The 24,020-nt window shown below is 48.7% G+C and overlaps 1 protein-coding gene across 13 annotated transcripts in view; it reads left to right on the forward strand.

The window, feature by feature from the left end:
- The window catches only part of ANK1 (ankyrin 1), a 215,778-nt gene that overhangs the window by 98,905 nt on the left and 92,853 nt on the right, over positions 1-24,020 (forward strand). For 7 of the 13 annotated variants that reach the window (XM_072763453.1, XM_025993650.2, XM_072763456.1 and 4 more), the window contains one exon: positions 18,250-18,351. In XM_072763453.1, the coding sequence (XP_072619554.1) occupies positions 18,250-18,351 (102 nt within the window). Of the gene's footprint in view, positions 1-9,836; positions 10,481-18,249; positions 18,352-24,020 lie in introns of those variants that run through there. The other 6 variants (XM_072763460.1, XM_072763459.1, XM_072763462.1 and 3 more) reach the window with 3 other exon arrangements.

Here is a 24,020-nt window from a genome sequence, read left to right on the forward strand (position 1 = left end):
GTTGGCCCCTACAAGATGCTTAGAACAGTGCCTACCACATAGTAAGCACTGCTCCCCCTGCACTGCCCCCCTTACCTGTTACTGTCTCTTCCTCTCTTTTGGTTCCTCTTCCTTGGAGTGCTTCTGACTTCTTGGCCTATGGGCAACAAAAGATGCAGAGAATCTGTGGGTGTGCAGCAGGGCCCTCCAGACCTAGCAAGAGGCGTGTCTTAGTGGTGGCAGGGAGGTGGGGTAGAGCATTTGAATGTTCCTTGACTATATCAGGCATACCTCTCACAGCCTTTGCTTTTCCAGATACTACATACTCCACCTCTGCCTGGATGCAGGCCTCTGCTCCAGCACCGCCTCCTCAGAGAAGAGATTTGGTTCAAATCTCACTGCTCAGTAAAAGATTGCCCTGAATACTGTTGCTCCCTCTGACCCAGCCTTTCCTTTGAACTACTGGCACATGCTGTTGGAACCTTTCCTTCGGTTTTTAACTGTGCCATGGAGCATCTCTTACTCCATCTTTAACCTTTGTATTGTTCTATTTTTCATATAGCTCTATATTTACATCTACTAGATTACAGTTTTTCCAAGGGTGACAACCATGGACTCTACTTATTTATGTCTTCCACTGGATTATTGGCCTGCACATGGCAATTCAATAGTTCATGTCTGAATGGAAGAATAGATGAATGAGAAGCAGACCTGTCAGTACCACCAAGTCTTATAATTCATCTCTGTTATCGTCACCCTAAAAGCATCTGAGGGACCAAAGATGGATATGGATATTGGCAATGATTTTCCTTTGGAAATGTTGATTGTCGTCTTTGTCTTATTTCAGAAATCCTGGAAATGTCTCTCACACTCTCTCTGGAGGCAAGAACCAGCTCAGTCATTACAGAAACAATAATGGGTTTTTTAGTGATACTTGGTTCACTGCCCATTCCTTTTGTTCATTCTCCAATACTTAACGTACTTTTATTTAGGAGTTCAAGGTCAGGGTAGCTGAAAAAGGTCATTTTGAAAAACAACATGTAGAAGTACTTATCAAGGTTGATTTTAGAGCACAAGGTGGATATTCATAAAGTCATAAAATTTTAGATATGGAAAGAATATCAATACTTCTATAACATTTTATTTCTTTAAAAAGATATGAAACCAAAGTTTTAAAAGGGGGCCATCTAGACATGCTTCATCATTGTACAGATTAGAAATGTCCAAATGAGCAGCATACTTTAGGATTCACCCATTGTAGGTGAGAACAGAGAGAAATGCAGATGTGGCTGATGATTTATAACTTATTTCCTCACCTTTTATTTAAGTAATTATAAAAGGGGTGATATAAATACTGTATGAAATGATATCTCAAAGAGCAGCCAGCCAGAATTCACAAGAGGATTAAATAGGAAGATAATGGTCTCTATTCAATTATTAAGAATAATATGATGAGCCCCATGTGAAATATTATGTGTGGCACCTGCTCTTGTTGCCTTGGTAGTAAAGAGAAAATAGGCCCAAGAAGTAGAAGGCAGATGCCAAGGTGTTCTTCAGTGGTAACTGCTAGGTATGCTGAAGGAGCTTAAGAGGATCTCGAAGGAAAGAGTCCATCTTCCTGTCGTCAGGTGGTGAGGAATGGCAAAATTCAGGGCATGGTAGGTAGGCCAGGTACTGGTTTAATTGGACATAATTGCTTGGAAATGTTTTGGCTCTGGGAAGAGAGAAGGAACCTCTTCAGTCAGCATTTGGCCAGCTGGGTCTGTGCTGACTGTCAGGCCTCTAGTGAAGGAGAAGGAAGTCGGTTCTACAGCAGAGGGTCCCTGAGGACTCCATCAGCTCATTATCCCTCCCCAGAGTTGAGGACCCAGGGTCAGCTGCTGAGGCTCAGTGTCTGCTTTCTGGAGCTGCTTGCACCTGTCTCTGAAGGCGGTGTTATTGAAGTTACTGTGATAATTCTAGAGAACTTAGTTGGACTGGGATTAAAAGCAACCTTATTGTTTCAAGACTCTCCATTTCCCTGGGGCTCCTGGGTGAGTCAGTTGGTTAAGCGTCTACCTTTGGCTCAGCTCATGATCTCAGGGTCCTGGGATCAAGCTGCGTGTGGGGCTCTATGCTTAGCAGGGAGTCTGCTTCTCCCTCTCCCTCTATGTTCCCCCACCTCAAATAAATAAAACCTTAAAAAAGAAAGAAAAAAACCTCTCCATTTCCCCAACCCTTTGGGAAGAGACAGTCTTGGCTCAGTCACCTCTCATTAAACCCTTTAGAGTGTAGGGTCCTATAAATATTTCTGCCCCGAGCCTGCCTCTGACCCGTGGCTGGGGTCTCTTCTGACTAGCAGAAATCCCAAATTAGTAAAGAGGGCCTTAGTTGCACTCAGATTTCCAAGACTGAGCCATTCTTCCTGTATTCAGGAGAATACTGAATTTCACTTCTCTTGCCTGCCCCCCAAATACCTTAGTTCATGTGATGAAGTGAAAACTAGAACAGCTCTCTTGTCTCTGCTTCATGCACTGCCCAGAGCACCGTCATGCTCTTGGGTGACTTTGGGCAAATTATGTCATGTTTTTGTTCTACAGCTTGTCTTCTGTGAGATGGGAATGCTAATGACAGCTACTTGCTAGGGTGGTGGTGAGGATCAAATGTGTTGACATCTAAAATGCTTAGGACAGCACCCAGTTCTTAAATCTTAGCTACTATTATTTTCAGCATCTTTCTCCTTCCTGCTCTTGTATCTGTACCTCATTGTCAATAGAGTGAAGTCTTATGGGCCAGAGGGCAGGGAAGGGGGTCACAGAGCACCATCTTCCCAAGTCCTAGTTCCTAATAGGTGTCTTAACACTGCCTTTCCTAAGCTGGGGAAGCCTTGCTCCAGAGACTGGATGAACTTTGGGAAGAACAGGTTCCTCTGGAATTCTTTCAGCAGGTCAGGGTGGCCATGGCTTTCTCTCTTTAGGGAGAACTATTCAAATAAAGGAGAGGCCTGAGCAGATCTATGGTCAGCCGCATAGGGCTGTCTGAATGCATGCTTGAACATCCTTTAGAAAGTGAGCCATGGGGTTCACTGCCAATAGTCAAGCCCGTTTGGCAGTTTGAAAATAAAGAAAAGTTTTCCATGTTAGCATGTACAAGTGTGAAATGAGTTTGATTTTGCAGCTTCTCCAATGTATACTCCTCTTCTTCCCATACCAACAGGCTGCAGACAAGGTTTCCATGATGTGTAGGAGCACTGGCCAGAGTGTAGTCAACTGGACCATTCTGGCAGTGTGTCTCCTACATGTTTCCGAAATGTGTGCAATTTCCTCCCCGAGTCTGGGCTCCCCAGTCAGCTACCAGGCAATATGTTCTGAAGTGTCGGTTCTGAATGTAGCCAGTGCTTCATACCATGGCGAGAATGGAACATGGCAATGGGACATAGGCCAGCACACTTGCTAAGGGGGTCCACCTTTAGACAGATGTTTACACACTCCATGACACATCACCATCCTCTCACCCGCAGCAGAGAGATATGGACCATTAAGGACCTGTCTGCCTCATTGCCTTGGGGGTAAGGAAGCAGACTTCCTTTGTCGGGGTTGGGCTGGCAATGTCATGCATGTGGGGCCAGGGCTAGCGGTGTGCACTGGGGTGCAGGGTCCTTTCCTGCCACACAGCCCAGGGCCCTGCCCCACCAAGGAAATGACAGGGGTTCCCAGGCTGTTTCCAGAGGGACCATCACAGCATGTGGGGAAATGAACAATTTGGCCAACCAGCTCAGAATATCTGATTTTTCTTTTTCATGAATGTGACTCATTTTAAAATCTGAATTGAATCAATTTCTTTGGATTCCACTTCACTTAACATTTGCTGAGCCTCTGGTGTGCGGTGTGTATGGTGCTCACACTCATCTATGTTGTTCTGATCCCACCTGGCTGAAGCTCCCATTTGGCTGACTTGCAGAACATAATCCTGTTCAACTCCAGAGACACACATTTGTGCTGCTTCTATGCTGGGCTTGGAGATGCCGAGATGAAACAAATCTGGAAAGACCCCTCATCTCATACTTAGTTCCCTGCCTGAGTAGTTCTGAACTGCTCAGCAGGCAAAAGCTTTTGCTTATTCTCAAAGCATTGAGTTCTTTAGGAATTCCGGCTCTATTTCTTATCTAAAACCAGAAATGGATACTGCAGTTGAAATTTGTTATTGTACATAAAACATTCTGCTCTCTTCATCTGGTTATTGGATGAGAGACAGTGACGTTTGGATGTTTCTTTGCGTTTCGCTGTTGGGAAAGTAATCCTGTCTCCTGCAGACTTGCCACTGGGTCTGCTCCACTGGGTCTGCTCCCCTCCTTTCTCTCCAGCACAGGGGCAGGATTTCTGGGGTGCGGGGCACAGAGACGCCTGGGGAGGTCAGGCTTTGTTAGTCCCTCCCATTGGCAAACTCTTGGCTGTGAGCTCAGCCATGCTGGAGGGGGGCGGCAGTGTTCCAGAACACATGATTTGAAAATCGGAGAGGGAGATGATAAATATATTCAAAAGCACATTGACTTTTCACACCAGGAGTGGGGGAAAAAAATCTCAATACTGAAAAATGGACCCAGATATACAACCCTTTTCCAAGTCAAGCTTGCTCGTGAGGGGTCACATTCCACTGAGGTCGCGTCAGAGTGGGCTTAAAACCAAAAAGATCCCTTTGGGAGGAGAGTCATTATCTGGTCCCAGGAGTAGGGGGACCAGATGAGAAAATCTTAGATTCAGCTTTGGCCTCCCCAGCAGCCATCCCGGGTTTAATGCTGGTCCTCTCTTGATTCCATGTAGCACCTTTCTCATGGGTTTAAAAATAGACTCCAGGCCTGCCAACCCTCTTAAAAGGAACATGATAGAGATCAGTGCCAGCGCTATGGGACCTGATACCCAGCTCTGATCACCTCCCTAAATAGAGCCCACACTCGCGATCCCTCGTTTGGTGAGGCAGGGCACCCAGTGCTACGCAGTTGGCCACTGAGTGAGAGCTCACCACACAAAATTAAATAGCAACACCAGCAAGGCTATCTTTCCTCCTTTCCCTTTCTTCTCTCACTATTGAAAAGCTTAAGAAGGAATTCCAAGGTCTGAAGGGAGTCAGAGTGTATTTCTTAGTTCATTCAGAGTAATAGCTACAGCATATATCATGCAAAGTGCTTTCCTAATTAACCACCGGGCAGGGGGGTGGGTGCAGTGCAGGAGGGCGCAGTGGTGTCTATATGAGAAATAACATTTTCCCAGCAGCGCTCCTCTCAATGGTTTACAAACTCCCGGGGTGGTTGATGGCTGGTTCCATTGGCGATAAAGAAGCCAGCCTTTCTCAGTAAAGGGTGGAGTTCCTGGTACCCACCCTTATCCACCGTGCCCAGGGGCTCCAGGCGCTGGGGCAACACCCTGTGTGCATGAGGAGCCAAACAGATAGAAGAGTAGCTGAGGGCAAAGCCGTGCTTGTCAGAAGGCCACACTGCAGCCAGGCAGGGATGCTGCGAGAACTGTCAGATGCGGGGCTCAGGAGCGGGGCTCAAGCTGTGCACACGACTTGAGAGTTGTTTCTTCACCACAGTGGAAATGGACACTGAGAGGTGCATGATGAGCCCACGGGGTCTAGTTGCGGTCGCAGCGTGCCCAGGGCTCTTGGGGGTCCTGTTCTCAGCCATGGGTGTTTGACCTTGGGGGATGCTGTCACTGGGCCCTAATTTTCACAATGGAAACAAGATCAGCAACACCCCATGCCTCCGGGGGTGGCGAGGGTTCACCTTGGACAAAAGCTTTAGTTAAGAAGAAAGAAGGAAGGGAAGAAGGGCAAGAGGGTGTCACTTGTCACTTTACTGAGTACCTGCTCCATGCCCATAATGGGGCTGGGCATTTTGATGTGATTTTCATACTTACTGGGAGAAGTGAGTCGAGTTATTTTCATTTTCCTGATGAAGAATCCAACAGTCAGAAAAGTTATTTCCTTTCTCAAAAGTCATGCAGCTCAACTGGGACCCCTGACACCAAGTATTTTAGGGCCACTCAGAACAGCACACAGAGCTGTTGTCGTTAGGTCAGTTCCGCATCTGAGTTGATCGCAAAGGATTAAACCAGGGGAGCAGGAGGGGCACATCTGCCCCTCAGGAAACTGCAGGGGGAGAATAGTGGCTGCTGCCCAGGGCATGAGGCGCCGGGAGGCCCTTCTCTGGAATCCTAGGTCTGCGCCAAATGTCCCTTTAAGAGAGGAGCCAGCTAGTGTCCAGGTGGGCCACGGCCTGAAGCTGTCTCTGTTCCCCCAAAAAGGTTCTGGGGATGCATAAGTCATCAGAGAATCCCATGCACCTGGGATTCTTTGCTTCAGGCTTTTGAGCAAAAAGAGGTGTTCTCCCAGTTGCTGAAAGAGCTAGATTCCTGGAGGAATTCGCGGCAGGGGCCCCATAAGCGGTGCTGGGCTCCCACTCTCCCCGGGGGCTTTTCCGAGTCACATGGTGAATAGCTTCCCTTTCTTGACCCGCACAGTCTCCTTCTGCTGAGGCTGGCTGTGGCCTGGGGACAGGTCTGCAAGGGACCCTCAGAGGTTGTAGCAAGATGAGAAAAAAACCTGTAGATGCCGTGAACCTATAGGGTAGAACAAGTAGTCCTGTATCCTTCCTGAGAACCCCCGGTTTTTCCTTTAGCTCATCAATTGCTTTCTTTTGCTGTACTTTGGTTTCAGCCACGCATGCTGGCAGATCTCCTGGACGCACAAAATTCCTGTGGTAAAAAGTGCAGCCTTCAGGTTTGGGAAGGAAAGGAAAGGGACAGGGAGCAGGATGGTTATTTATTATCTAAGGGTGTGGTCGCAATGGATGGTGGAGGAGAGACAGTCAGTTCATGGGGAAAATAATAATCCCTTACCTTTCTGAGTGGCCAGAGCCCAGAGACACCGTGGTAAGTCATGTCGTTTATCCTGTTCTTCCGTATGCTTTATTGAATGGTGAGTGATCTGTGTCTGCTCTCCTGAAGGATTCCAGCAAACATCCAGCCCTTTCTGAATAAGGAGTTCTAGTAAGTCACATCCCCAACAGCTGGAAAGTTCTTTCTGTCTCAGGGTCTCATATAAATCTTCTCTACATCAACTTAACCCCATGATTTACCATTTCCTTATGACAGTGGGTATGCCCTCATCAAACATCAGTCAGCAAGCATTTATTGGGCACCAGCGCGTAGCACGGTGCTATTCCCGTAGGGGAGCAGGTGTGGAAGACGAGGGGGAAGGGTTGGGACTACAGAAAACTTGAACCGAATTGCTTCTGGCTGTGAGAAGCTTATAACGGAATCATGGTGACCAGGCTACCACACCTGGGAAAGGCACCATATAATTAGGCCCGTCCTGGGGTTCCTGGCTCTGGTGCTAGAGAACTTTACATCTGAAGGGCCATATCCTTTAGCCTTTTCTTCTTTTATTTTATTTATTAATTCATGAGAGACACAGAAAGAGGCAGAGACAGGGGCAGAGGGAGAAGCAGCCTCCCTGCTGGGAGCCTGATGGGGGATTCAATCCCAGGACCCAGGCAGGGATCACTCCCTGAACTGAAGGCTGACGCTCAACCACTGAGCCCCCCAGGTTGCCCCTAGCCTTCTCTTCTTTAGTGCCAATCATGTCAGCTCCCATACCTTCAGGTCTTACTAAGCAACATGTGTGAAATTTTTTCCTTTCTTCTCCTATTGGGCCTTGCCTCATTGCATATTTAAGTTGCAAAGCCTCAACCCTAAAGATGTCATGTCTAATGTCAAGAATTCTTGGCAGTCTTGAGTACTCAGGTCCTCTGATCGTGTCTTAGCATCTTTCCCATTACTGAGTGAGTACTCTCCTCTGATAATATTCTGCTTCTGGTCCACTATGACCATCTCATCCTTTTTCTTTGTGATTGTGTATAACCCACAGCATCATATGGTACAAAGGACACTGGGCTTGGGAGTTATAAGAGCTGGGTACCAAAATTAGACTGGGAATGTTTTAATATTTAACTTTGAATATTTCACTTTACTTGCAACGTCTTAGTTTATCTCACCTTTAAAACAGTTATTCTGTATATAAAGAACTCTTAAAATTCAATAATAAGAAAACAAACCATCCAATTTAAAAACAGGCAAAAGATTTGAACAGATATATCACCAAAGAAGATATGTGGATGGTAAGTCATCGCCTGAAAAAATGTTTAACATCACTGGTTAATAGAGAAAGGCAATGAAAGCCACAGTGAAATACTACTACACATCTATTAGGATGTCTAAATAAAGACTGACCATCCCAAGTATTGGCAGCCATGTGGACCAGCTGGCAGGAGGGAGGGATTACGATTCAGGAGGAAGCTTTCGGAGGTGATTTTAGAGGTTCATTATCTTGATTGTAGTGCAGGTTTTATGGGAATATACATAAACCAAAACTTACCAAATTGTTCATTTTAAATACGCAGTTTATGGTATGTCAATTAAACTTCAATATAGCAGTTAAAAAAATAGTCGATCTTTTATTGCGTGAGTCAATTATGTCAGTGTTTTTGAAAGTATTATGCATATTATTCATCTTCCATCTGAGTAGGGCGTTTTCTCTCTCTCTAAATATTAATGTTGGAACGGTGCTTTAGAATCCCTTGAGATATTCCACTGGGCTAAGATCAGGGCTGTTCCAGTAACCATAATTTATTAATTGAAGCTCTCTATGTAGAGGATTTTAGCAAAATGAGAGGCAGTTTTAAGACGGACAGGGCAAGAGACCTGTAGGGAAGTGTGTTTTAACAATAGGCACGGGGGGAGAGGAGGGGCTGGGGTGACTTCTCACTTCCAGACACCTTGCCCTTTGGTGCTTTCCATCCCCTTGCAGAGATGGCCTGGCCTATAGTTCATCTTGTTAATGGTGTTTGAGAGTCTTGGACCTGGAAAATTCTGATGCTGCAGTCTTAAAATACCAGTTTTTTCACCCCCATGGGGAGGAGTTAGTTGCATTACACACTTCAGATCACTCTTTTTATTGACAACATACTGACCTTTTCTCTTGATCTTTATTTATCTTATTAATTTGGGACTTTGCCTTAATTGTTGAATGGCTCTGAAGAGCTCTTCACCTTGGAAAACGCCCAGAATTTTTTCTAACCTTCAGGAGCATGCTCCACATTATCTATTCCTGGCCCTGAGTACACTTTTGTTAGGAATCTTGCCAGTGCTGTTAATGGAAGGGCTTTGGGTCAGCTGGACCCTCCATTTACTAGTGGTGACTCTTCACATCTCTGGGCTCAGTTTCTTTGTCCATACAACCATAATAGCATCGTCTACTTTATGGGGTAGCTGTGAGGATTAATTGAGGTAAGGCGATATGTCTATCACCAAACAGGTGCTCAGTGGATTAATTCCTCACCAATACACACAGCTGTACCATACCTATGTGTCAGGGCAGGAGAGGAAGAGAAAGAGCATTTGGTATTGTGTCCAGACTACTTTTTGAAGAGAAGGTAGAGCCAGGCTCATGGTATAAAACATCCATGGTCTGAACAAGCGATACTACCAGCGGCCTAGTTACTCGACCTTGCTGTTGCTGACCACTACTCATCACCTGTTCTTAATGTGGCATAACCTCCAAGGCTTGGCCACCTTGCTCCCTCCCCACCCCTGGCCCAACATGCTTTTGACATCTGTCCGAAATGACCTCAGAAAAAGATGAGGATGGTCCGAGGACAGAAAACTGAGCACTTACTCCAGCCTTGGGTGATGTTTCATTAACTCCGTCAGATTGGAGGGATGAGGGAGGTGGTAGTTACAGATCTGTGTCCTGCCTCTCAGCTTCGTTTTGCATCACATCACTGCTCTCTGGCAGAATCTGGAATAGGCTGACTAGCTGGTATCTCAGGACACGATGTAAGAGCTCAAAACATGCAAATTGGTTATGGGGCATAAATAGACTCTGCTGAGCTCACCCTGGCCGTCTTTGCAGGCTCCGGGGCCCGTTCACTAGGGCAGTCGGGGTGGCAGGAGGCAGGGCGGGCGCGCCATGCAGCTTGGAGCTCCTCACCTCCATTGGACGTGTGTGTGCCTCCCTCCTGCAGCGGCAGGAGCGCGTTCCCCGCCTGGCCCGCCTGGCCCGCCTGGCCCGCCGGCACCTGCAGCTCGGGCCGCACCCCCACCCGCGCCCTCCGCGCACCCCCTCCTCCCGGCTTGGCAGCAGGTGCCTCTCTCTGGAGATCGCTTCGCATTAACTTTCCCCCCTGACATAATCATGGAGAGAAAATGAAGAGATCCCCTTAGCGGCTGGCTAGCGGCTGGAGGGCGAGCCCAGGGTCCGGGCGCCGGAGCCGGAGCCCGAGCCCAGCCGAGCCGCGCCGAGCGCAGGGAGCCTGTATTTTTAGCCAGATGCCGCGTAACTTGCTGGCGCTCCCCGCGCCGCCGAGCAGATAACGGGGGAGGGGGAGCAGGGCGCCGGGCTCGGATTTCAGCGCGGGCGCCGGACGATGGCAGCGAGACAGGGCAGGTCCGGTCCAGCCCCTGCGGTGAGTGGACGGCCTGCTCGGGCCGCGCGGCGGGGACTGGGCGCGCGCTGGGCCGCCGCTGCGGGGTCCGGGCCGCTGCGCCCCCGGCCGCGGGCTGCGGTCCCTCGGGGCGCGGCGGGCGCCAACTTTCCGGGCGGGTGCGGGGACGCGCCGGCGGCCCTTCTGCTGCCTCACGCCGGCCGGGCGCCGCGGCTTCTAGCAGGATCCAGAGGAAAATTCCTCTGGCCTGGAGGCGGCCGCGGCCAAGGGGCCCCTGGCGGGAGGCGGCCCGACCTGTGGCCGCCCGGAGAGACCGCGCGCGGGAGCGCGGGGAGGGGGCGGGCGCGCGGGGCCCTCGCCCCGGAGGACAGTCCAGCGGGGGGCGGGGGGTCCTGCTGCTGCTGGGGCGCCGGCGGCCCCTCGCCCGGACCCACCCGCACCCGCGCCGATGTCCCTGCCCCTGCCCCTGCCCCTGCCCCTGCCCCTGCCCCTGCCCCGGCCTGGGCCGCAGAAGGGCCCGCCTCGCCCGCCGCACGCCGGCCCCGCAGCCTGGGACACACACACCCGTGCCCCGAGGTCCGGAGCCCGCGGGAGATGAATGGGGACCAGCAGAAGGCAGACCTGTTGTATGCGGGGTAGGGGGCTTCCCTGCACCCCGTCAGCCTCGCGGCCCCCCAGCCAGCTGTGGATCATCCCCGTGTGGGCAACGGGGAAATTGAGGTTTGGGAACTTGAGTGAGGCACAGCATCAAGTGGTAGAGCGGGGGTCATGCCAGGTCTCCCCGAGTCTGGGTGGACTCTGGCTCCCCACACATCCCTGCATCACCCAGCCTCTGAGCCAGACACGGGAGGGCACAGGTATGGGCAGGGTTTCCCCCAAGGCCTGGCAGTCGTGCTGGGAGATTATAAGGGAACCCGGGACTCCGGCTTGCACATTTTATTTCCTTAACGGCACCTTTAATATGTTCGTTCTACCTTTGCTAATGGGTAGACTGATTGGGTGGCTGGAGTCAGTTTGTGAAGCTTTACCCTCACAACTTTCTGGAGAGAAAGATGGAAAACTTCATGAAAACACATGCTGTGGCCCAGGTTTCACTTCTGCCTCTCTGCAGTCAGAGGGATAAAGGCAGGGGCCACACAGGTGTGTGCACTGGCTGGTGCTGGCACTTCTTTCTGGGAGGCCTGACAGGGGCTCCCAGGAATAGCATGGTGCTGAGTAGGAAGGAACTGTCAGATGTGGCAGGCCACCCCCAAACACTAGCAGACAGCTCTGTGTCTGGGGCCCTGGCCTACCTTAGTCTTCTGCATGTGCTGCTGCCACACCCCCCAGAGAAGGATCTAGAATCTCTTCCTTTGAATCCTGACAATTTGAGGAAATTGCATTTGGCTGCAACAAGACCCCTAGGGAAAGAAATATTACCTTATCTATCTTATCTTAGCACTGTTTACTGATGATTGCTGTTTTCCATTCGCCTATTTATTTTTTAACGATTATATTTATTTATTCATGAGAGACACAGAGAGGCAGAGACACAGGCAGAGGGAGGAGCAGGCACCCTCAGGGAGCCCAATGCAGGACTCCATCCTAGGACCGCAACCTGAGCCGAAGGCAGACGCTCAACCACTGAGCCACCCAGGCATCCCTCCATTCGCCTTTTTTAGACATGAATTTTGCACTAAAAGACCCTGAGAAAGCAATTCATGGTGTGTCCCAGGGAAGCTTAGACTGGCTCAAGCACCAGAGGAGGTAAAAGGGGCCCTGGGACTCTCTTACTCAGCCTGAAACTCAGCTGTGCTTGGCCTCTGGAGTTTGGGAAGCCCTTGGTGCTCGTATGTTCAGGCATGCTGACACTTCTTGCTGTGCTTCCGGCCTCTCCCTCCCAGGACACTGGAGCCCCCTCAGCTACGTATCTATTGCTATATTCGTATCACCCCACTCAGGAAGTGCAAGTTTAATAATAGTCTGGGTGTCTCAGGTAACCAGCGGTTCACTTTTTCCAAGCAGTCCTGATGAGAACTGGAGGTCCTTCCTTTCCCCTCCATTACTTCCTCCCAAAGTGGGTGCAACTTCTGAGCACAGGTGGAAGCCTTCCTCCCACCGAGCTGAACTTGAGAAGACTAGGAGCACTAAAAATGATTGGCCCATGGGGCAGGATAGCACATGGGTGAAGAGAAAAACCCTGGAATTAGGCTTCTTGGACTCAAATCCTGGCCAAGCCATGTATTAGCTGTGTAACTTTGGATAAGTTACTTGATTTCTCTGTGACTCATTCACTTCATCTATGCAGAAGAGACAATAATAAGTGCACCTGCCTCCTGAGATTATTGGGAGGAGCAAATGAGTTAGTTTATGTAAAGTGTCTAATACATAGTAAGGGCTTTAGAAAGGCAAACTTGGGGCACTAGATGGTTCAGTCGGTTGAACTCCTGCCTATGGCACAGGTCATGATCTCAGGGCCCTGGGATGGAGTCCCACATCCAGCTCCCTGCTCAGGGGGAAGTCTACTTCACCCTCTCCCTCTCCCTCTGCCCCGACACCCTGCTTGTGCTCTCTAACTCTCTCTCTCAAATAAATAAAATCTTTTTTAAAAAAGGCAAACTTATTTTGTTATGAAGGGAAGTTCAGGGACATCACATGGATTAATCAGCAGGGATGTGAGCTGAGGACTTAACAAAATATGTATACACCTTCCTGCCCTCAATGCAGTTGTGAGCAATTTTCTCACAGGTAAACCTAGATTAAAATGAAACTCAAGATGAGGAGGGGGCAAAGACACAAGCAGACAGCCTTGGTAGGGTACTCAGAGGGGAGGGCAGCTCCTTGGTGTATGCAGGGATCAGGGCCCTGTGGACCGGTTTTCTGGAACACAGTGAACAGCCTCCTTTAGGTCCTCTATCTAGTTTCCTCGAACAGAGAGGCCTCTCTGAGGCTGCCCCACATCCCAGAGACAGGTGAGACTTGGGGAGGGCCAGGAATTCTGCTCCAATTTATCAGAGCCTACAGATAGTCTGGTTAGTGTTTTGTCATTATTGCCATTGTTGTTTTTCTGGTTAGTGTCTACTCAGGTAAACATTCTAAATGAAATGTGTTGGATTCATTCGGCTCTCTTTCTGCCCTATTGGATTACAGACTGTTCCTGGATTCACCAGGAAATTGCACCTGGGACAGGTTATTGACTTGAAGGTAATTGAATTAGATAGATGGGCAGCATGGGCTAAGAAGAACAAGATGGTGAGAATGGGTCTCATATTCCAACCAAGGTCATTTGCTCCCTAGCTTAAATATTCCCTGGCACCTAGGAGGTGCTCACTAAATGCTAGTGGACTAAATCAAGGAGTGTGTGCATGCACTCATCCATGCACAAAAGACCCCTTTATAACTCCATCACTTTGTTTTTTAAATCATGAGGGCAGGGACCTATATTCTGATTTTTTATTCTATTTCTCTTTGCCCTAGCAGAATCCTGGACTTGAAATAGGACCTCAGCAAATATATTGTACAATTAAACTGAGTGATACACAGTGGGAGTGACACCATTATCTATAATTCACCTGTAAGACACCCTGAGGATCCTGCTAATGTCCTGACTACTCTATACCAGAGAAGACCAAACAAAAATGAAAAGGCCTTAGCAATTGAACTACACCTCTAACTATATAGGTGACTATAGCCAGTCACTTTATTCTTACCATTGGTTTTTTATCCCCAAAAGAAAGGACTGGGACAAGGCCTGTCTTGGGCTAAATGTGGCCCTCAGGGTTAGAGCTGGGACCTGCCTGGGACCCTTTCCCTGCCATGGATTAACTGTTTGATTGGCAAAGTCATGTGGCTCCTCTCAGCCCCCACACTCTGTCAGGGCTTCCTAGACACCTTCAGGTTTGAAATTGCTGGGGAAGCATCTCAGGGTCAAGGTCAGAGGAAGGGCGTGGGCTTTCATCAGGGAGTCCTGGGCTGAATCCCTGAGTGTTAACTAACTGCAGAACATGAGCAAGTTATTAACCTCTCCAGACCTCAGCTTCATCACCTCTGAAATGGGGATGATAATTGTGCCTACCTCATTGGTTGCAATAAGGATGGAAAGAGATCACTTTGGTAAGATACCTGCCTAATGACTGGTATTACTGTTGTAATTTCATTATTATAGCACACAAACCACACACACTATTTTGCCTTCCACATCCTAGTCTTGAATGGGCTTTCCTTACCCTCTGTTTATCTGCTTGTCTGTCTGTTGCGAATATTGTGCTTCACTTTCTGGAGTCAGTACTTCAAACAGTCGAGCTGTGTCACATTGCACTATTTTTACCTGCCATGCTCGGCTTTTCATCCTGAATCCTATTATTGTGCTATGGAGGGTACTTTGGGTAGGTGGGACAGGTGGGAGACAGATCTCTCAAACACTCTCATTCTTGGTGAATAATTTAGTATTTTTTCCCAATAGTTGAATACAGACAGACTTTCTGATTCAGTAGGTACAGACAGACATTTCTCAGAGGGATTAAACATTGAGTCTGATTTCTCTGGGAATCCAACTCATGGGGAAACCAACAGGGCAATCCCCATTTCTAAGATGTTTCCTCCACCACAGATACCTTGCTGAGGAACCGTGGGGATTTCAGGGACCTTGTGTTTTCAGCCAAGGGAGATGGTGGCCTAGCAGACATTTCATGCTTTGAAGGATTTCCAAAGAGGTAGATTTGGTCCCTGCCCTGAGAAGTAAACAATTTGACTGGGGAAACAGACAAACATGTATTTAAAGTACATTTTTAAAAGAAAAAAAATCAAGCTCCTGTTTCTAGATTTAAAGATGGTAAATATTGAGTATCCAAGGACAGCATCACAGTGGAGATAGGAGCTGAGTGGACCTGGATTGGAATTAGCCATCTAGAGTGTCAGAGGGCTTCAGGGTCCCATGAATAGTCTAATAATCTGGGCATGGGCCTGGAGGCAGACAGCCTGGGAATGCCACAGGAGGACGAGGAAGAAAGAGGAAGGGGCTCTTCTGCCAGCTGTGTTGAGGGCAGTGAGATCTAAGTGTGTATATGGGTTTTTTTGTATTTAAAGATTTGTTTATTTATTTTAGGGGGGCAAAGGGAGAGGGAGAGAGTCTTAAACAGACTCCTCGCTGAGCACAGAGCCCCTGAGACCATGACCTGAGCAGAAACCAAAAGTCTGACACATAACCAAATGTGCCACCCAGACGACCCTCAGGTGCCCCCTGCAAGGTGTGTATCTTGTGAACAGGTGGACACAGAGCTTCGGTTTGAGCTCTCCAAAAGGTGGGGGCCTGGAAGGGCCTGGAATATGAGAGGGTTGGCAGGAAAGCAGAATATTAGGAAGATCAGCAAGGCAGGGGTGGAGAGGGGTTAGCTGAGAAGTAGAGAAAGGAAGCAACTCTTGTAGTGCAGTACTGGAAGCCCAAGGTAGCAAGAGGGACAGGGACAGCCTTGAAGGGTGCAAGCAGTGTCTATGAGGCTGCAAAGTCTTTTCTGCCATGGATTGAGTGTTTAATGGACAAAGGCATGCAGACCTGCTCTGGGGAAGGGATCAGGGTTAATTCTGGACTACTGTTTGAGATTGTGTCTAGGGTGAGCATCAGCGGCATGTATATTAGTGCCCTGTGGATGCTGTAACAAATCACCACAAACTTGCTGACTGAAAGCAGACGTTTATTCTCTGGAGGCCAGAGGTCTGAAATCCAGGTGACACAGGGCCATGCTCCTTCTGGAGGCTTTCGGGGAAAATCTGTTCTTTGCCTCTTCCAGCTTCTGCTGGTCTCTGGCTTCCTTGGCTTGTGGCTGCAGCGCTCTGTTTGCCTCCAGGTCTTTTCATCAAGTTTTCTTGTGAGCATGTGTATTTCATCTTGTATCTTTTATACGGGTGCTTATCAGTGGACTTAGGACCAACCTTGGTAATCTAGATGGATCTTATCTCAAGATCCTAATTTAATTACATCTGCAAAAGACTCTTTCCAAATGAAGTAACACTGCCAGGTTCCAGGGATTAGGGCACAGACATAACTGTTGGGGCCACCATTCCACCCACTCTGACATGTTCTCTGAGGAGAGAACCTGAAGAAAGGAGATAGAGTACCTGGAAGGGAGAAGAAACCATGAGGTATGGGTGGGTCTTCTGCAGGGCTGACATGTCACGTGACAGCTATTACCTATGAAACTCAACCCAGGTATGTGCCACATGTCAAGCACAGAGCTCAGCACTTGTGCTGATATGACCATTCTAGTAGTCTATATTATTTCCTTTCAGCTTCTTTTTGTTAAGATTTTATTTATTTATTCATGAGAGACACACAGAGAGGCAGAGACATAAGCAGAGGGAGAAGCAGGCTCCATGCAGGGAGCCCGACGTAGGACTCAATCCCAGGACCCTAGGATCATGCCCTGAGCCAAAGGCAAATGCTCAACCACTAAGCCACCCAGGTGACCCTCCTTTCAGCTTCACAGCAAGGGTATGAGAGAGGTCTTACCCCCCAGCTTACAGATCAGGGAAGAGGAATGAAGGTGCCCAAGAATCGTGGGGCTCCTGCTCCAAGGCAGCACCCACTCTGATAGTGTGGTTCTACTGCTCTTGTCTGCAGTGTAGACTTGGTTTTGCTGTCCTCGCCTCTCCCTCTGGCTGCCTTTAACGCGGACGCATGTTCTTGGTGGTGGGTCGATGGTGGTGGCAGAGCAGCGGCTATGGAAAGGAACCTCTTTATTCTCACTCACGAGAGCCCACAAGGGGCATCTGCCAGCTCAGGTTCAGTTGGCAGCAGAGCAAGGGGAGGTCAAGCCATGGATCTCAGAGGCGGCCTGTGTGTGTTTGAGTCCGGGCTGTGCTTCTTGCCTGCTGTGTGACTCTGCATGAGTCACTTCACATGTTGGGGTCTTGGCTCCTCACTGTAAAAGAGGGACCACCATACCACTTCTTTCTTGGGGTTTTCAAAAATGAGGATTAAATGCGTACGTCTGTGGGTATGTAAACAGATCTTAAACGTGAAGTGCCAGTGGGAGCACTTTAGGGTAAAGAACAACAAAGTGAGCTAGTTGCTAATGGAAGCCATCTGCTTGTCATGGGGAAGAAGCTCCTACAAAGCACTCCACTAGAGACCTGAAGCTCTGGCTGTCACCTCAACCTGGTCATACCATGCTCTCATACCTGGGGCTGCTCTCCTGAATTTCTTCTTTGGTCAAATGCTAATCATGCCAAAATAATAAAAAAAAAAAAAAGAAAAGAAAAGAAAAGAAAAAAGAAAATGGTTCTTAGTGCATAGTAAGTGCTATGTGTTCTATACCTTAAAAAGCAAACCACAAAATAGCGCCCAAGTGCAGGTATTAGGTTGCTCTGATGCCTGCATCTGTGACTCCCTGGGGCCAGGGGCTATGTGATAAAGACTCATCTGTGAGAACAAGGAGCCCCTGGGAACATTGAAGCAGTAAGACCCCAGGTAGTGCTGAGCATTTGCGCTTGGCATGGGGTCCCTCTCAAAGACTGGTATACCCTGGGTCCTAACCTAGAGTACTTGCTTATAAAGATCCTAAAAAGAAGGGAGGATGGGCTCAAAGCAGCCTCACATTACAGACCTGAGAGCCATCTAGTCAGAGACTCTAGGCCCATCCCAGGCCCAAGGTGCCATGATGGGCACGAGTGGGAGTGGGGGGCACCAGGGTGCCTAACAGGAGGGTGCCATGGCTGCCATGGTGACTTGGCCCTTTACCGCAGCCCTGGGTTTGAATGGGATCTTGAAGTCATTACCAGAGCACACACTCACAGCCTGCCGTTTCTCCTCACAGGCCGATGCTGCTACCAGCTTTCTGAGGGCAGCAAGATCGGGGAACTTGGACAAAGCTTTGGATCACCTGCGGAATGGCGTAGACATTAACACCTGTAACCAGGTACGTGGGGTGGGGACGGGCACTTGGTCTCTGAAGAGAAGCTCTTGCCTGTTGCCATTTCCTGACAGCTTTCATCCGCCTCTATTAACCTTTCCCCAGTGGCCTCAAAAATCTCCAAGGGCTTCCGCCTGCTGCAGGCCCTAACCTTGGTGTTTATATCGCAGACGCAGTCCAGGGCCCCACAGAGAGGGACTGATGCCTGAACAGTGTGGGCTGGGCCCAGGCCCCATCCCCTGCTGCCTCTTCCCTCAGAAGTTGCCTTGGTCCCTGCTGCGGTCTTAGAATTTGTGGCCTTTGAAAGAGGGCAGAAGGAGAGGCCTTTGAAGGATGTTGTGTCAGTCAGTGGTGACATTAAACCTCCTTTGTCCACACTCAGCTTTTGTGAGTTCTCACTGTGCTGAGAAAGAAATAGTGAGGATGCCTCCTTTGCTCTGTCAGGTGTTGATAAAAGCAAGTCTGGCTTGGGCAGAGAGCCACCGTGCCTTGAATGTCTTCTCTGGAGGTTCCCGGAGCTAAGCGGTCAGTTTGGCTTCAGGTGGGGGTAGCAGGGAAACCTTGTTATGTTCAGGACAGATTGGAGGACAGAGAGTCAGGTTTGAGGCCAAAGATCTAGGACTTAACTCAACAGAAAGGAAAGTATCATCTAGAAAGAGAACAGGGCTTGGGCTCATGGATTGGGTGACTTTGGTCAGGTTTGTTTGGTTTGACCAGCCAGTTAAATTGTGCTAATCCCATTTCTAATTTAGAATACATTTACCAATTATAACTTTTTTTTTTTTTTTACCATTTTAGCCACTAAATTATTTTTTTTTTCACTAAATTATTTTTAATTGTGAAATACATGTAACATAGAATTTACCATCTTAATCATTTTTAAATGTCTAGTTGAGTGTGATAAAGTACGTTCATATTGTGGGAGAACTGTGACCACCATCCATCTCTAGAATTCTCTTCATCTGCAGAACTGAAACTCTGCATCTGTTAAACGGAAATTCACCATCCCTGCCACCGCCAGCCCCTGGCCACCACAACTCTACACTCTGTCTGCATGAATCTGACTGCTCTGGGTCCCTCCTACAAGTGGAATCACACAGCATTTGTCCTTTTCATTTAGTGGAGTGTCTTCAGGGCTCGCTTGCATTGTAACACACTAGAATGCGCACAAGCCAGCAGGGCAGATTCCCAGAAGGAGGGTTAACTTTTCCAGGCAACGTGCCTCTGTCCCCCTGCCTTCTCACTACCCTGCCTCCTCACCACCCATCCCCTCCACCTTGTCCCCTCCACCTTGCTTAAAATGCAACATACCACTTGCTCTCTCTCTCTCTCTCTCTCAGGGAAAGACCCCATTTGGACTCAGTTGGTCCTCCATGGTGTAAATCCATAGCTAAGAGATCAGAGTGGTTGGAGCAGGTGATGTGAGATAGGATGTCAAAGCAGGTGTGGTATGAAGCCCATGGCAGCGAACTTCAGGGGAGACTAACATGTGGCCTGTGCTTGTGTCACAGACAGGGTAGGGGCAGCAAACCCTCCTCCTCTCCCCGCTCCACCCAAGTATACCCACACACAGTGAGGACATCTGCAGTGACTCTAACCAAACACACAGAGCCCAGGTATGGCCTTTGGAAAACAGATTGAAACTATGAACCCATTTCTTTCAAGGGAAGAGGATATAGGAGCAAAGTATGGAGGCAGGGAGCGAGTTCGGGGATCGGAGGGGCTCCGGAGGGGCTCCTGGCTTTCACACTGCACCCGGCAAACAGCTGGAGTTGTGTTGTCCTAGCTGCCGACAGGCGGGGGGATTGCTCTCTCTGTCTACCTGGAAAGTTCTGAGGCTTCTACAGCTTAAATGCAGAGGAGGGCCTCTCTGCAGTGCAGCTCTGCCTGAGGAGCACCGAACCTTCAGAAGCCTTCCAAGGGTTAAGATGCCAGCTCTCAGAGGAATCCATTTAGCAGAAATGGGGACAACTGGATGCTCATAAGCCTTGAGCCAGGGCTTATTTTCGGTGCGAAATTGGAAGATTTTGATGACACCTGGGAAATGGCTTTGTCCTGATTGGTCTCCTGTTGGTGAGGCCCTGGGTGTAACTGGCTCGTCCCCCTGCCGTCTCTCCTCAAGGCACCCCCAGGGTTCAGCTTGGGCTCAGAGAGCAGCAGGCACCGAGGCATTTTTGCCCTTTATGACACTGTTTCCGATGGGCTCAGTGCCGGGGACAGGTCACGCTTAACCCTTTGAGGACCAGAGGGATGCTCCTGTCTCAGGCTGGCCTGCAGTCCCGGCTAAGCCTGGCCTCCTTTCTGAGAGAACACAGCTTCAAGCACAGAAATGAATGTCAGAGTGAGGGAAGGGAAGGATTTGGGGGCCTGCAAAGCCAGTTGGGGCTGGCTTATCCCCAGAGCTCCTTCCCAGGCTCCCCGATCTTGGGCCCGGCAGGTCTCCCACTCTGCGGCTGCAGACAGCACCCTGGGAGGTGCTCTGTGCTGCCAGCCTCATGCTGGCTCTGGAGGGTGGCTGGCCTTGTGCTCTGGAGTGAAGAAGGGCAGGGAGGGAAGGACAATAGTAGCCGAACTGACGCCCTCATTAAACCCATTAGTGCAGCCACGGAGACAGTGCTGTTGCTTTACAAAGCTCACAGGGCTGGCATCATAATGGACTAGAACTTGCTTCTCCCCAGAACATGTGTTCATTGTTTTGAGATGATAAAAACAGGCTCCTGTCCCAGGGCCATGGCTTGAGGATGTGCTGCTTGAATCTTTGGAGCTGGTGGACTGTAAGAACAGTAATATAGCAAATGCTAATCCTTATATAAGTAACACACTTTCAAATAGTATGTTTTATGGAAAGAAGAAGTGCTGCTTGCCATAATAGGAAGTCATTACTCTAATCAGTGTGAAAAGAGGAACTCTTGGCTTATGTAAGAGACATCTGAATATTCAGGGCAGTCTCCTTAATGCATGGATTATGTCTACTAATTTTTATCGTCATCATTCTTATATTTATAGAAAATAACAAATTCACACATAAGGACACGCATATACACATCTGTGCACCAGTACCTTTGCATGAATGCCTGATACTTTCATTTATCCAAGCAGTATGCAGGCCTTAGATCCATGTAGCTAGTCTTATCTCCACATATATCTCCGCATGTGGATGGATTTGACAGCATAAAGAAGAGTCCCAGTCCTCATCTTCTCTGAACTGTAGTCTATGGGTAGGGAGAGCTATTCATCAGATAATCACGTGACTAGAGAGGCAAACCAAAGTGGGTTCGGAACTGTGAAGGAAAGGTGTAGGATTTTTTGAGAATATATGAGACTTGCCCTAAAGTTGGAAGTCAGAGAAAGCTACCATGAGGAAGAGATAGTTGAGGTAAGGGATGAATAGAAGTTAACACTGTAAAGGAAGGAAAGAACATGAAAGAACATTCCCATCATAGGGGCATCTGGGCGGCTCAGTTGGTTAGGTGTCCAACTCTTGTGATTTCGGCTCTGGCCATGATCTCAAGTCATGAGACTTAGCTGGGAGTCTGCTGAAGATTCTCTCCCTCTGTCCCTTCCCCTGCCCTTGTGTGTGCATGCTCTTTCTCTCAAATAAATACTAAAAAAAATCTTAAAAAAAAACAAACAAACCATTCCAGTCATAGAGAACAGCCTGTGCACAGTTCCTAAGGCAGGACAAAGCACAGATAGTTTAAGGAAGGCCAGAGTGGCTGCAGTGCAGAGGCAAGAGGCTCCAGATGAAGCTGGAGAAGTGAATTTGGGATTGTGCTGGGCCCTGTAGGCAGGGGTGGTAGTCACCACAGTCAGCTGAGATAGCCTGTCCTGGGGCCAGAGCAGTATGCACACCGGTGTGCATACATCGTGTGTGTGTGTGTGTGTGTGTGTGTGTGTGTGTGAGGGTATGTTCACCTGCTGTGCCACACTGTAGTTGCTGATGGAGGGGAAGAAGCCAGGGGAAAGGACAAAATAATGGCTCTTGGAGGTATTCCAGGGATCTCGGAGAAATGGAGGTAGTTCAGCTTTTAGCTACCTGTGCAGCTGTTTCTGTGTGTCTACCCTGCTTACAGAAGCTGTGTTAAGGATTCTGATCTTTATCCCAAGAGCAGAGGGAAGCCAACCACAGATTCAAGCTCAGGAGTGACGTGATCAGAGGTGTGCTTTAGAGGATCATATTGGCTACTGTGTAGATGGAAGGGCCAGGGGGTAGAAATGGGGAGGCCAGTTCTGGACAGTCACATCAGCCTGGGAGAGAAATGTCAGGGGTTTAGATAAGGGTTGTGGCTGTGGCGATGAAACAAGGTGAACAGACCTGGGTGGTGAATGGCATGGGAGAAGGTGGGGAAGGAGACTTGGAGAACAACCCTCAGATGTCTGCCTTGTGCAGGGGGTGGAGGGTGGCACCACTCACTGAGATGAGGAACGCTGTGGTGGACTCTGAAAGAGTGAGGACTCGAGATCAGAGCTGTGCAGAGATCCTGCTAGGAGACTTTCAGGAATCTAAGGGAAGATATATAGTAAGCAATTGGATATTTATGCCTGTAACTCAGATAAGAGGTCCAAACCAAAGATAGATATTTGGAAGTAACTCAGCATTCGAGGAAGTCAGATGCTGGCACCAGCTCATGAAAACAGGGATGAGAGACATGTTGAATATAATCCCACCAGTGTCTTTGTGGGGGTTAGTCCACATGTATTCATTAAATACCTACTTTGTGCCAGGTGCTATTTTGGGCACTAAACAAGATAGACAAAATAGACAAAGTCTGTGCTCCTGTGGCATTTATATGCTGGTAGATAAAACAGTCTAGGGACACCTGGATGGCTCAGTCAGTTAAGCATCTGCCTTTGGCTCAGGTCATGATCTCAGGGCCCTGGGATGGAGCCCCACGTTGGGCTCTCTGCTCAATGGGGAGTCTACTTCTCCCTCTGTCTGCCACTCCCCCTGCTTGTGCTGTCTCTCTCTCCACCCCCTGCCCCAACAAATAAATAAAATCTTAAAAAAAAAAAAAGGCAGTCTATAACCAAGAAAATGAGCAAATGTGTAAGGTCAGCTAATGAGAGGTAGCATGGAGGAGAAAAGTAAAGGTGCCTATTTCCTATGGGGTAGTTAAGGAAGGCCTCTCTAAAGAGAGGCCTTCTGAGAGACTCACAAGAAGTAAGGGAGAACCATGTGGTTTCTGAGGAAGAGCAATCCTCGGAGGGGGGGAAACAGGTACAAAGGCCCTGGGGCAAGAGTAAGCTTGCTGCTTGGGGAACAGCAAGGACAGTGTAAAATGCACTATAAAATGCTGCAGTAAAATGATCAAAGGGAAAAGTGCTAAGCAAGGAGGTGGGTGAAATTGCTGAGGCCAAATTGTGAAAGGCTTGCAGGCCATGGTGAGGACTCGGGTTTTTACTACAAAGATGGTGAGAAGTCATTGAAAGGTATTACATGACAGATGCTCAATCTGATTAAGGTTTTTGTTTTTTGTTTTTTTAATTTTTATTTTTTATGATTTTATTTATTTAAGAGAGAGAGCGCGCGCGCGCGCGCGCACACACACACACACACACACACACACACACACGAGAGAGGGAGGGGCAGAGGGAGAAGCAGATTCCCCACTGAGCGGGGAGCCAGATGCGGAACTTGATCCAAGGCAGGCCCCTGGGATCATGACCTGAGCCAA

The sequence above is a fragment of the Vulpes vulpes genome, chromosome 7 (assembly GCF_048418805.1).
Source record: "Vulpes vulpes isolate BD-2025 chromosome 7, VulVul3, whole genome shotgun sequence".
Classification (NCBI taxonomy): Eukaryota; Metazoa; Chordata; class Mammalia; order Carnivora; family Canidae; genus Vulpes; species Vulpes vulpes.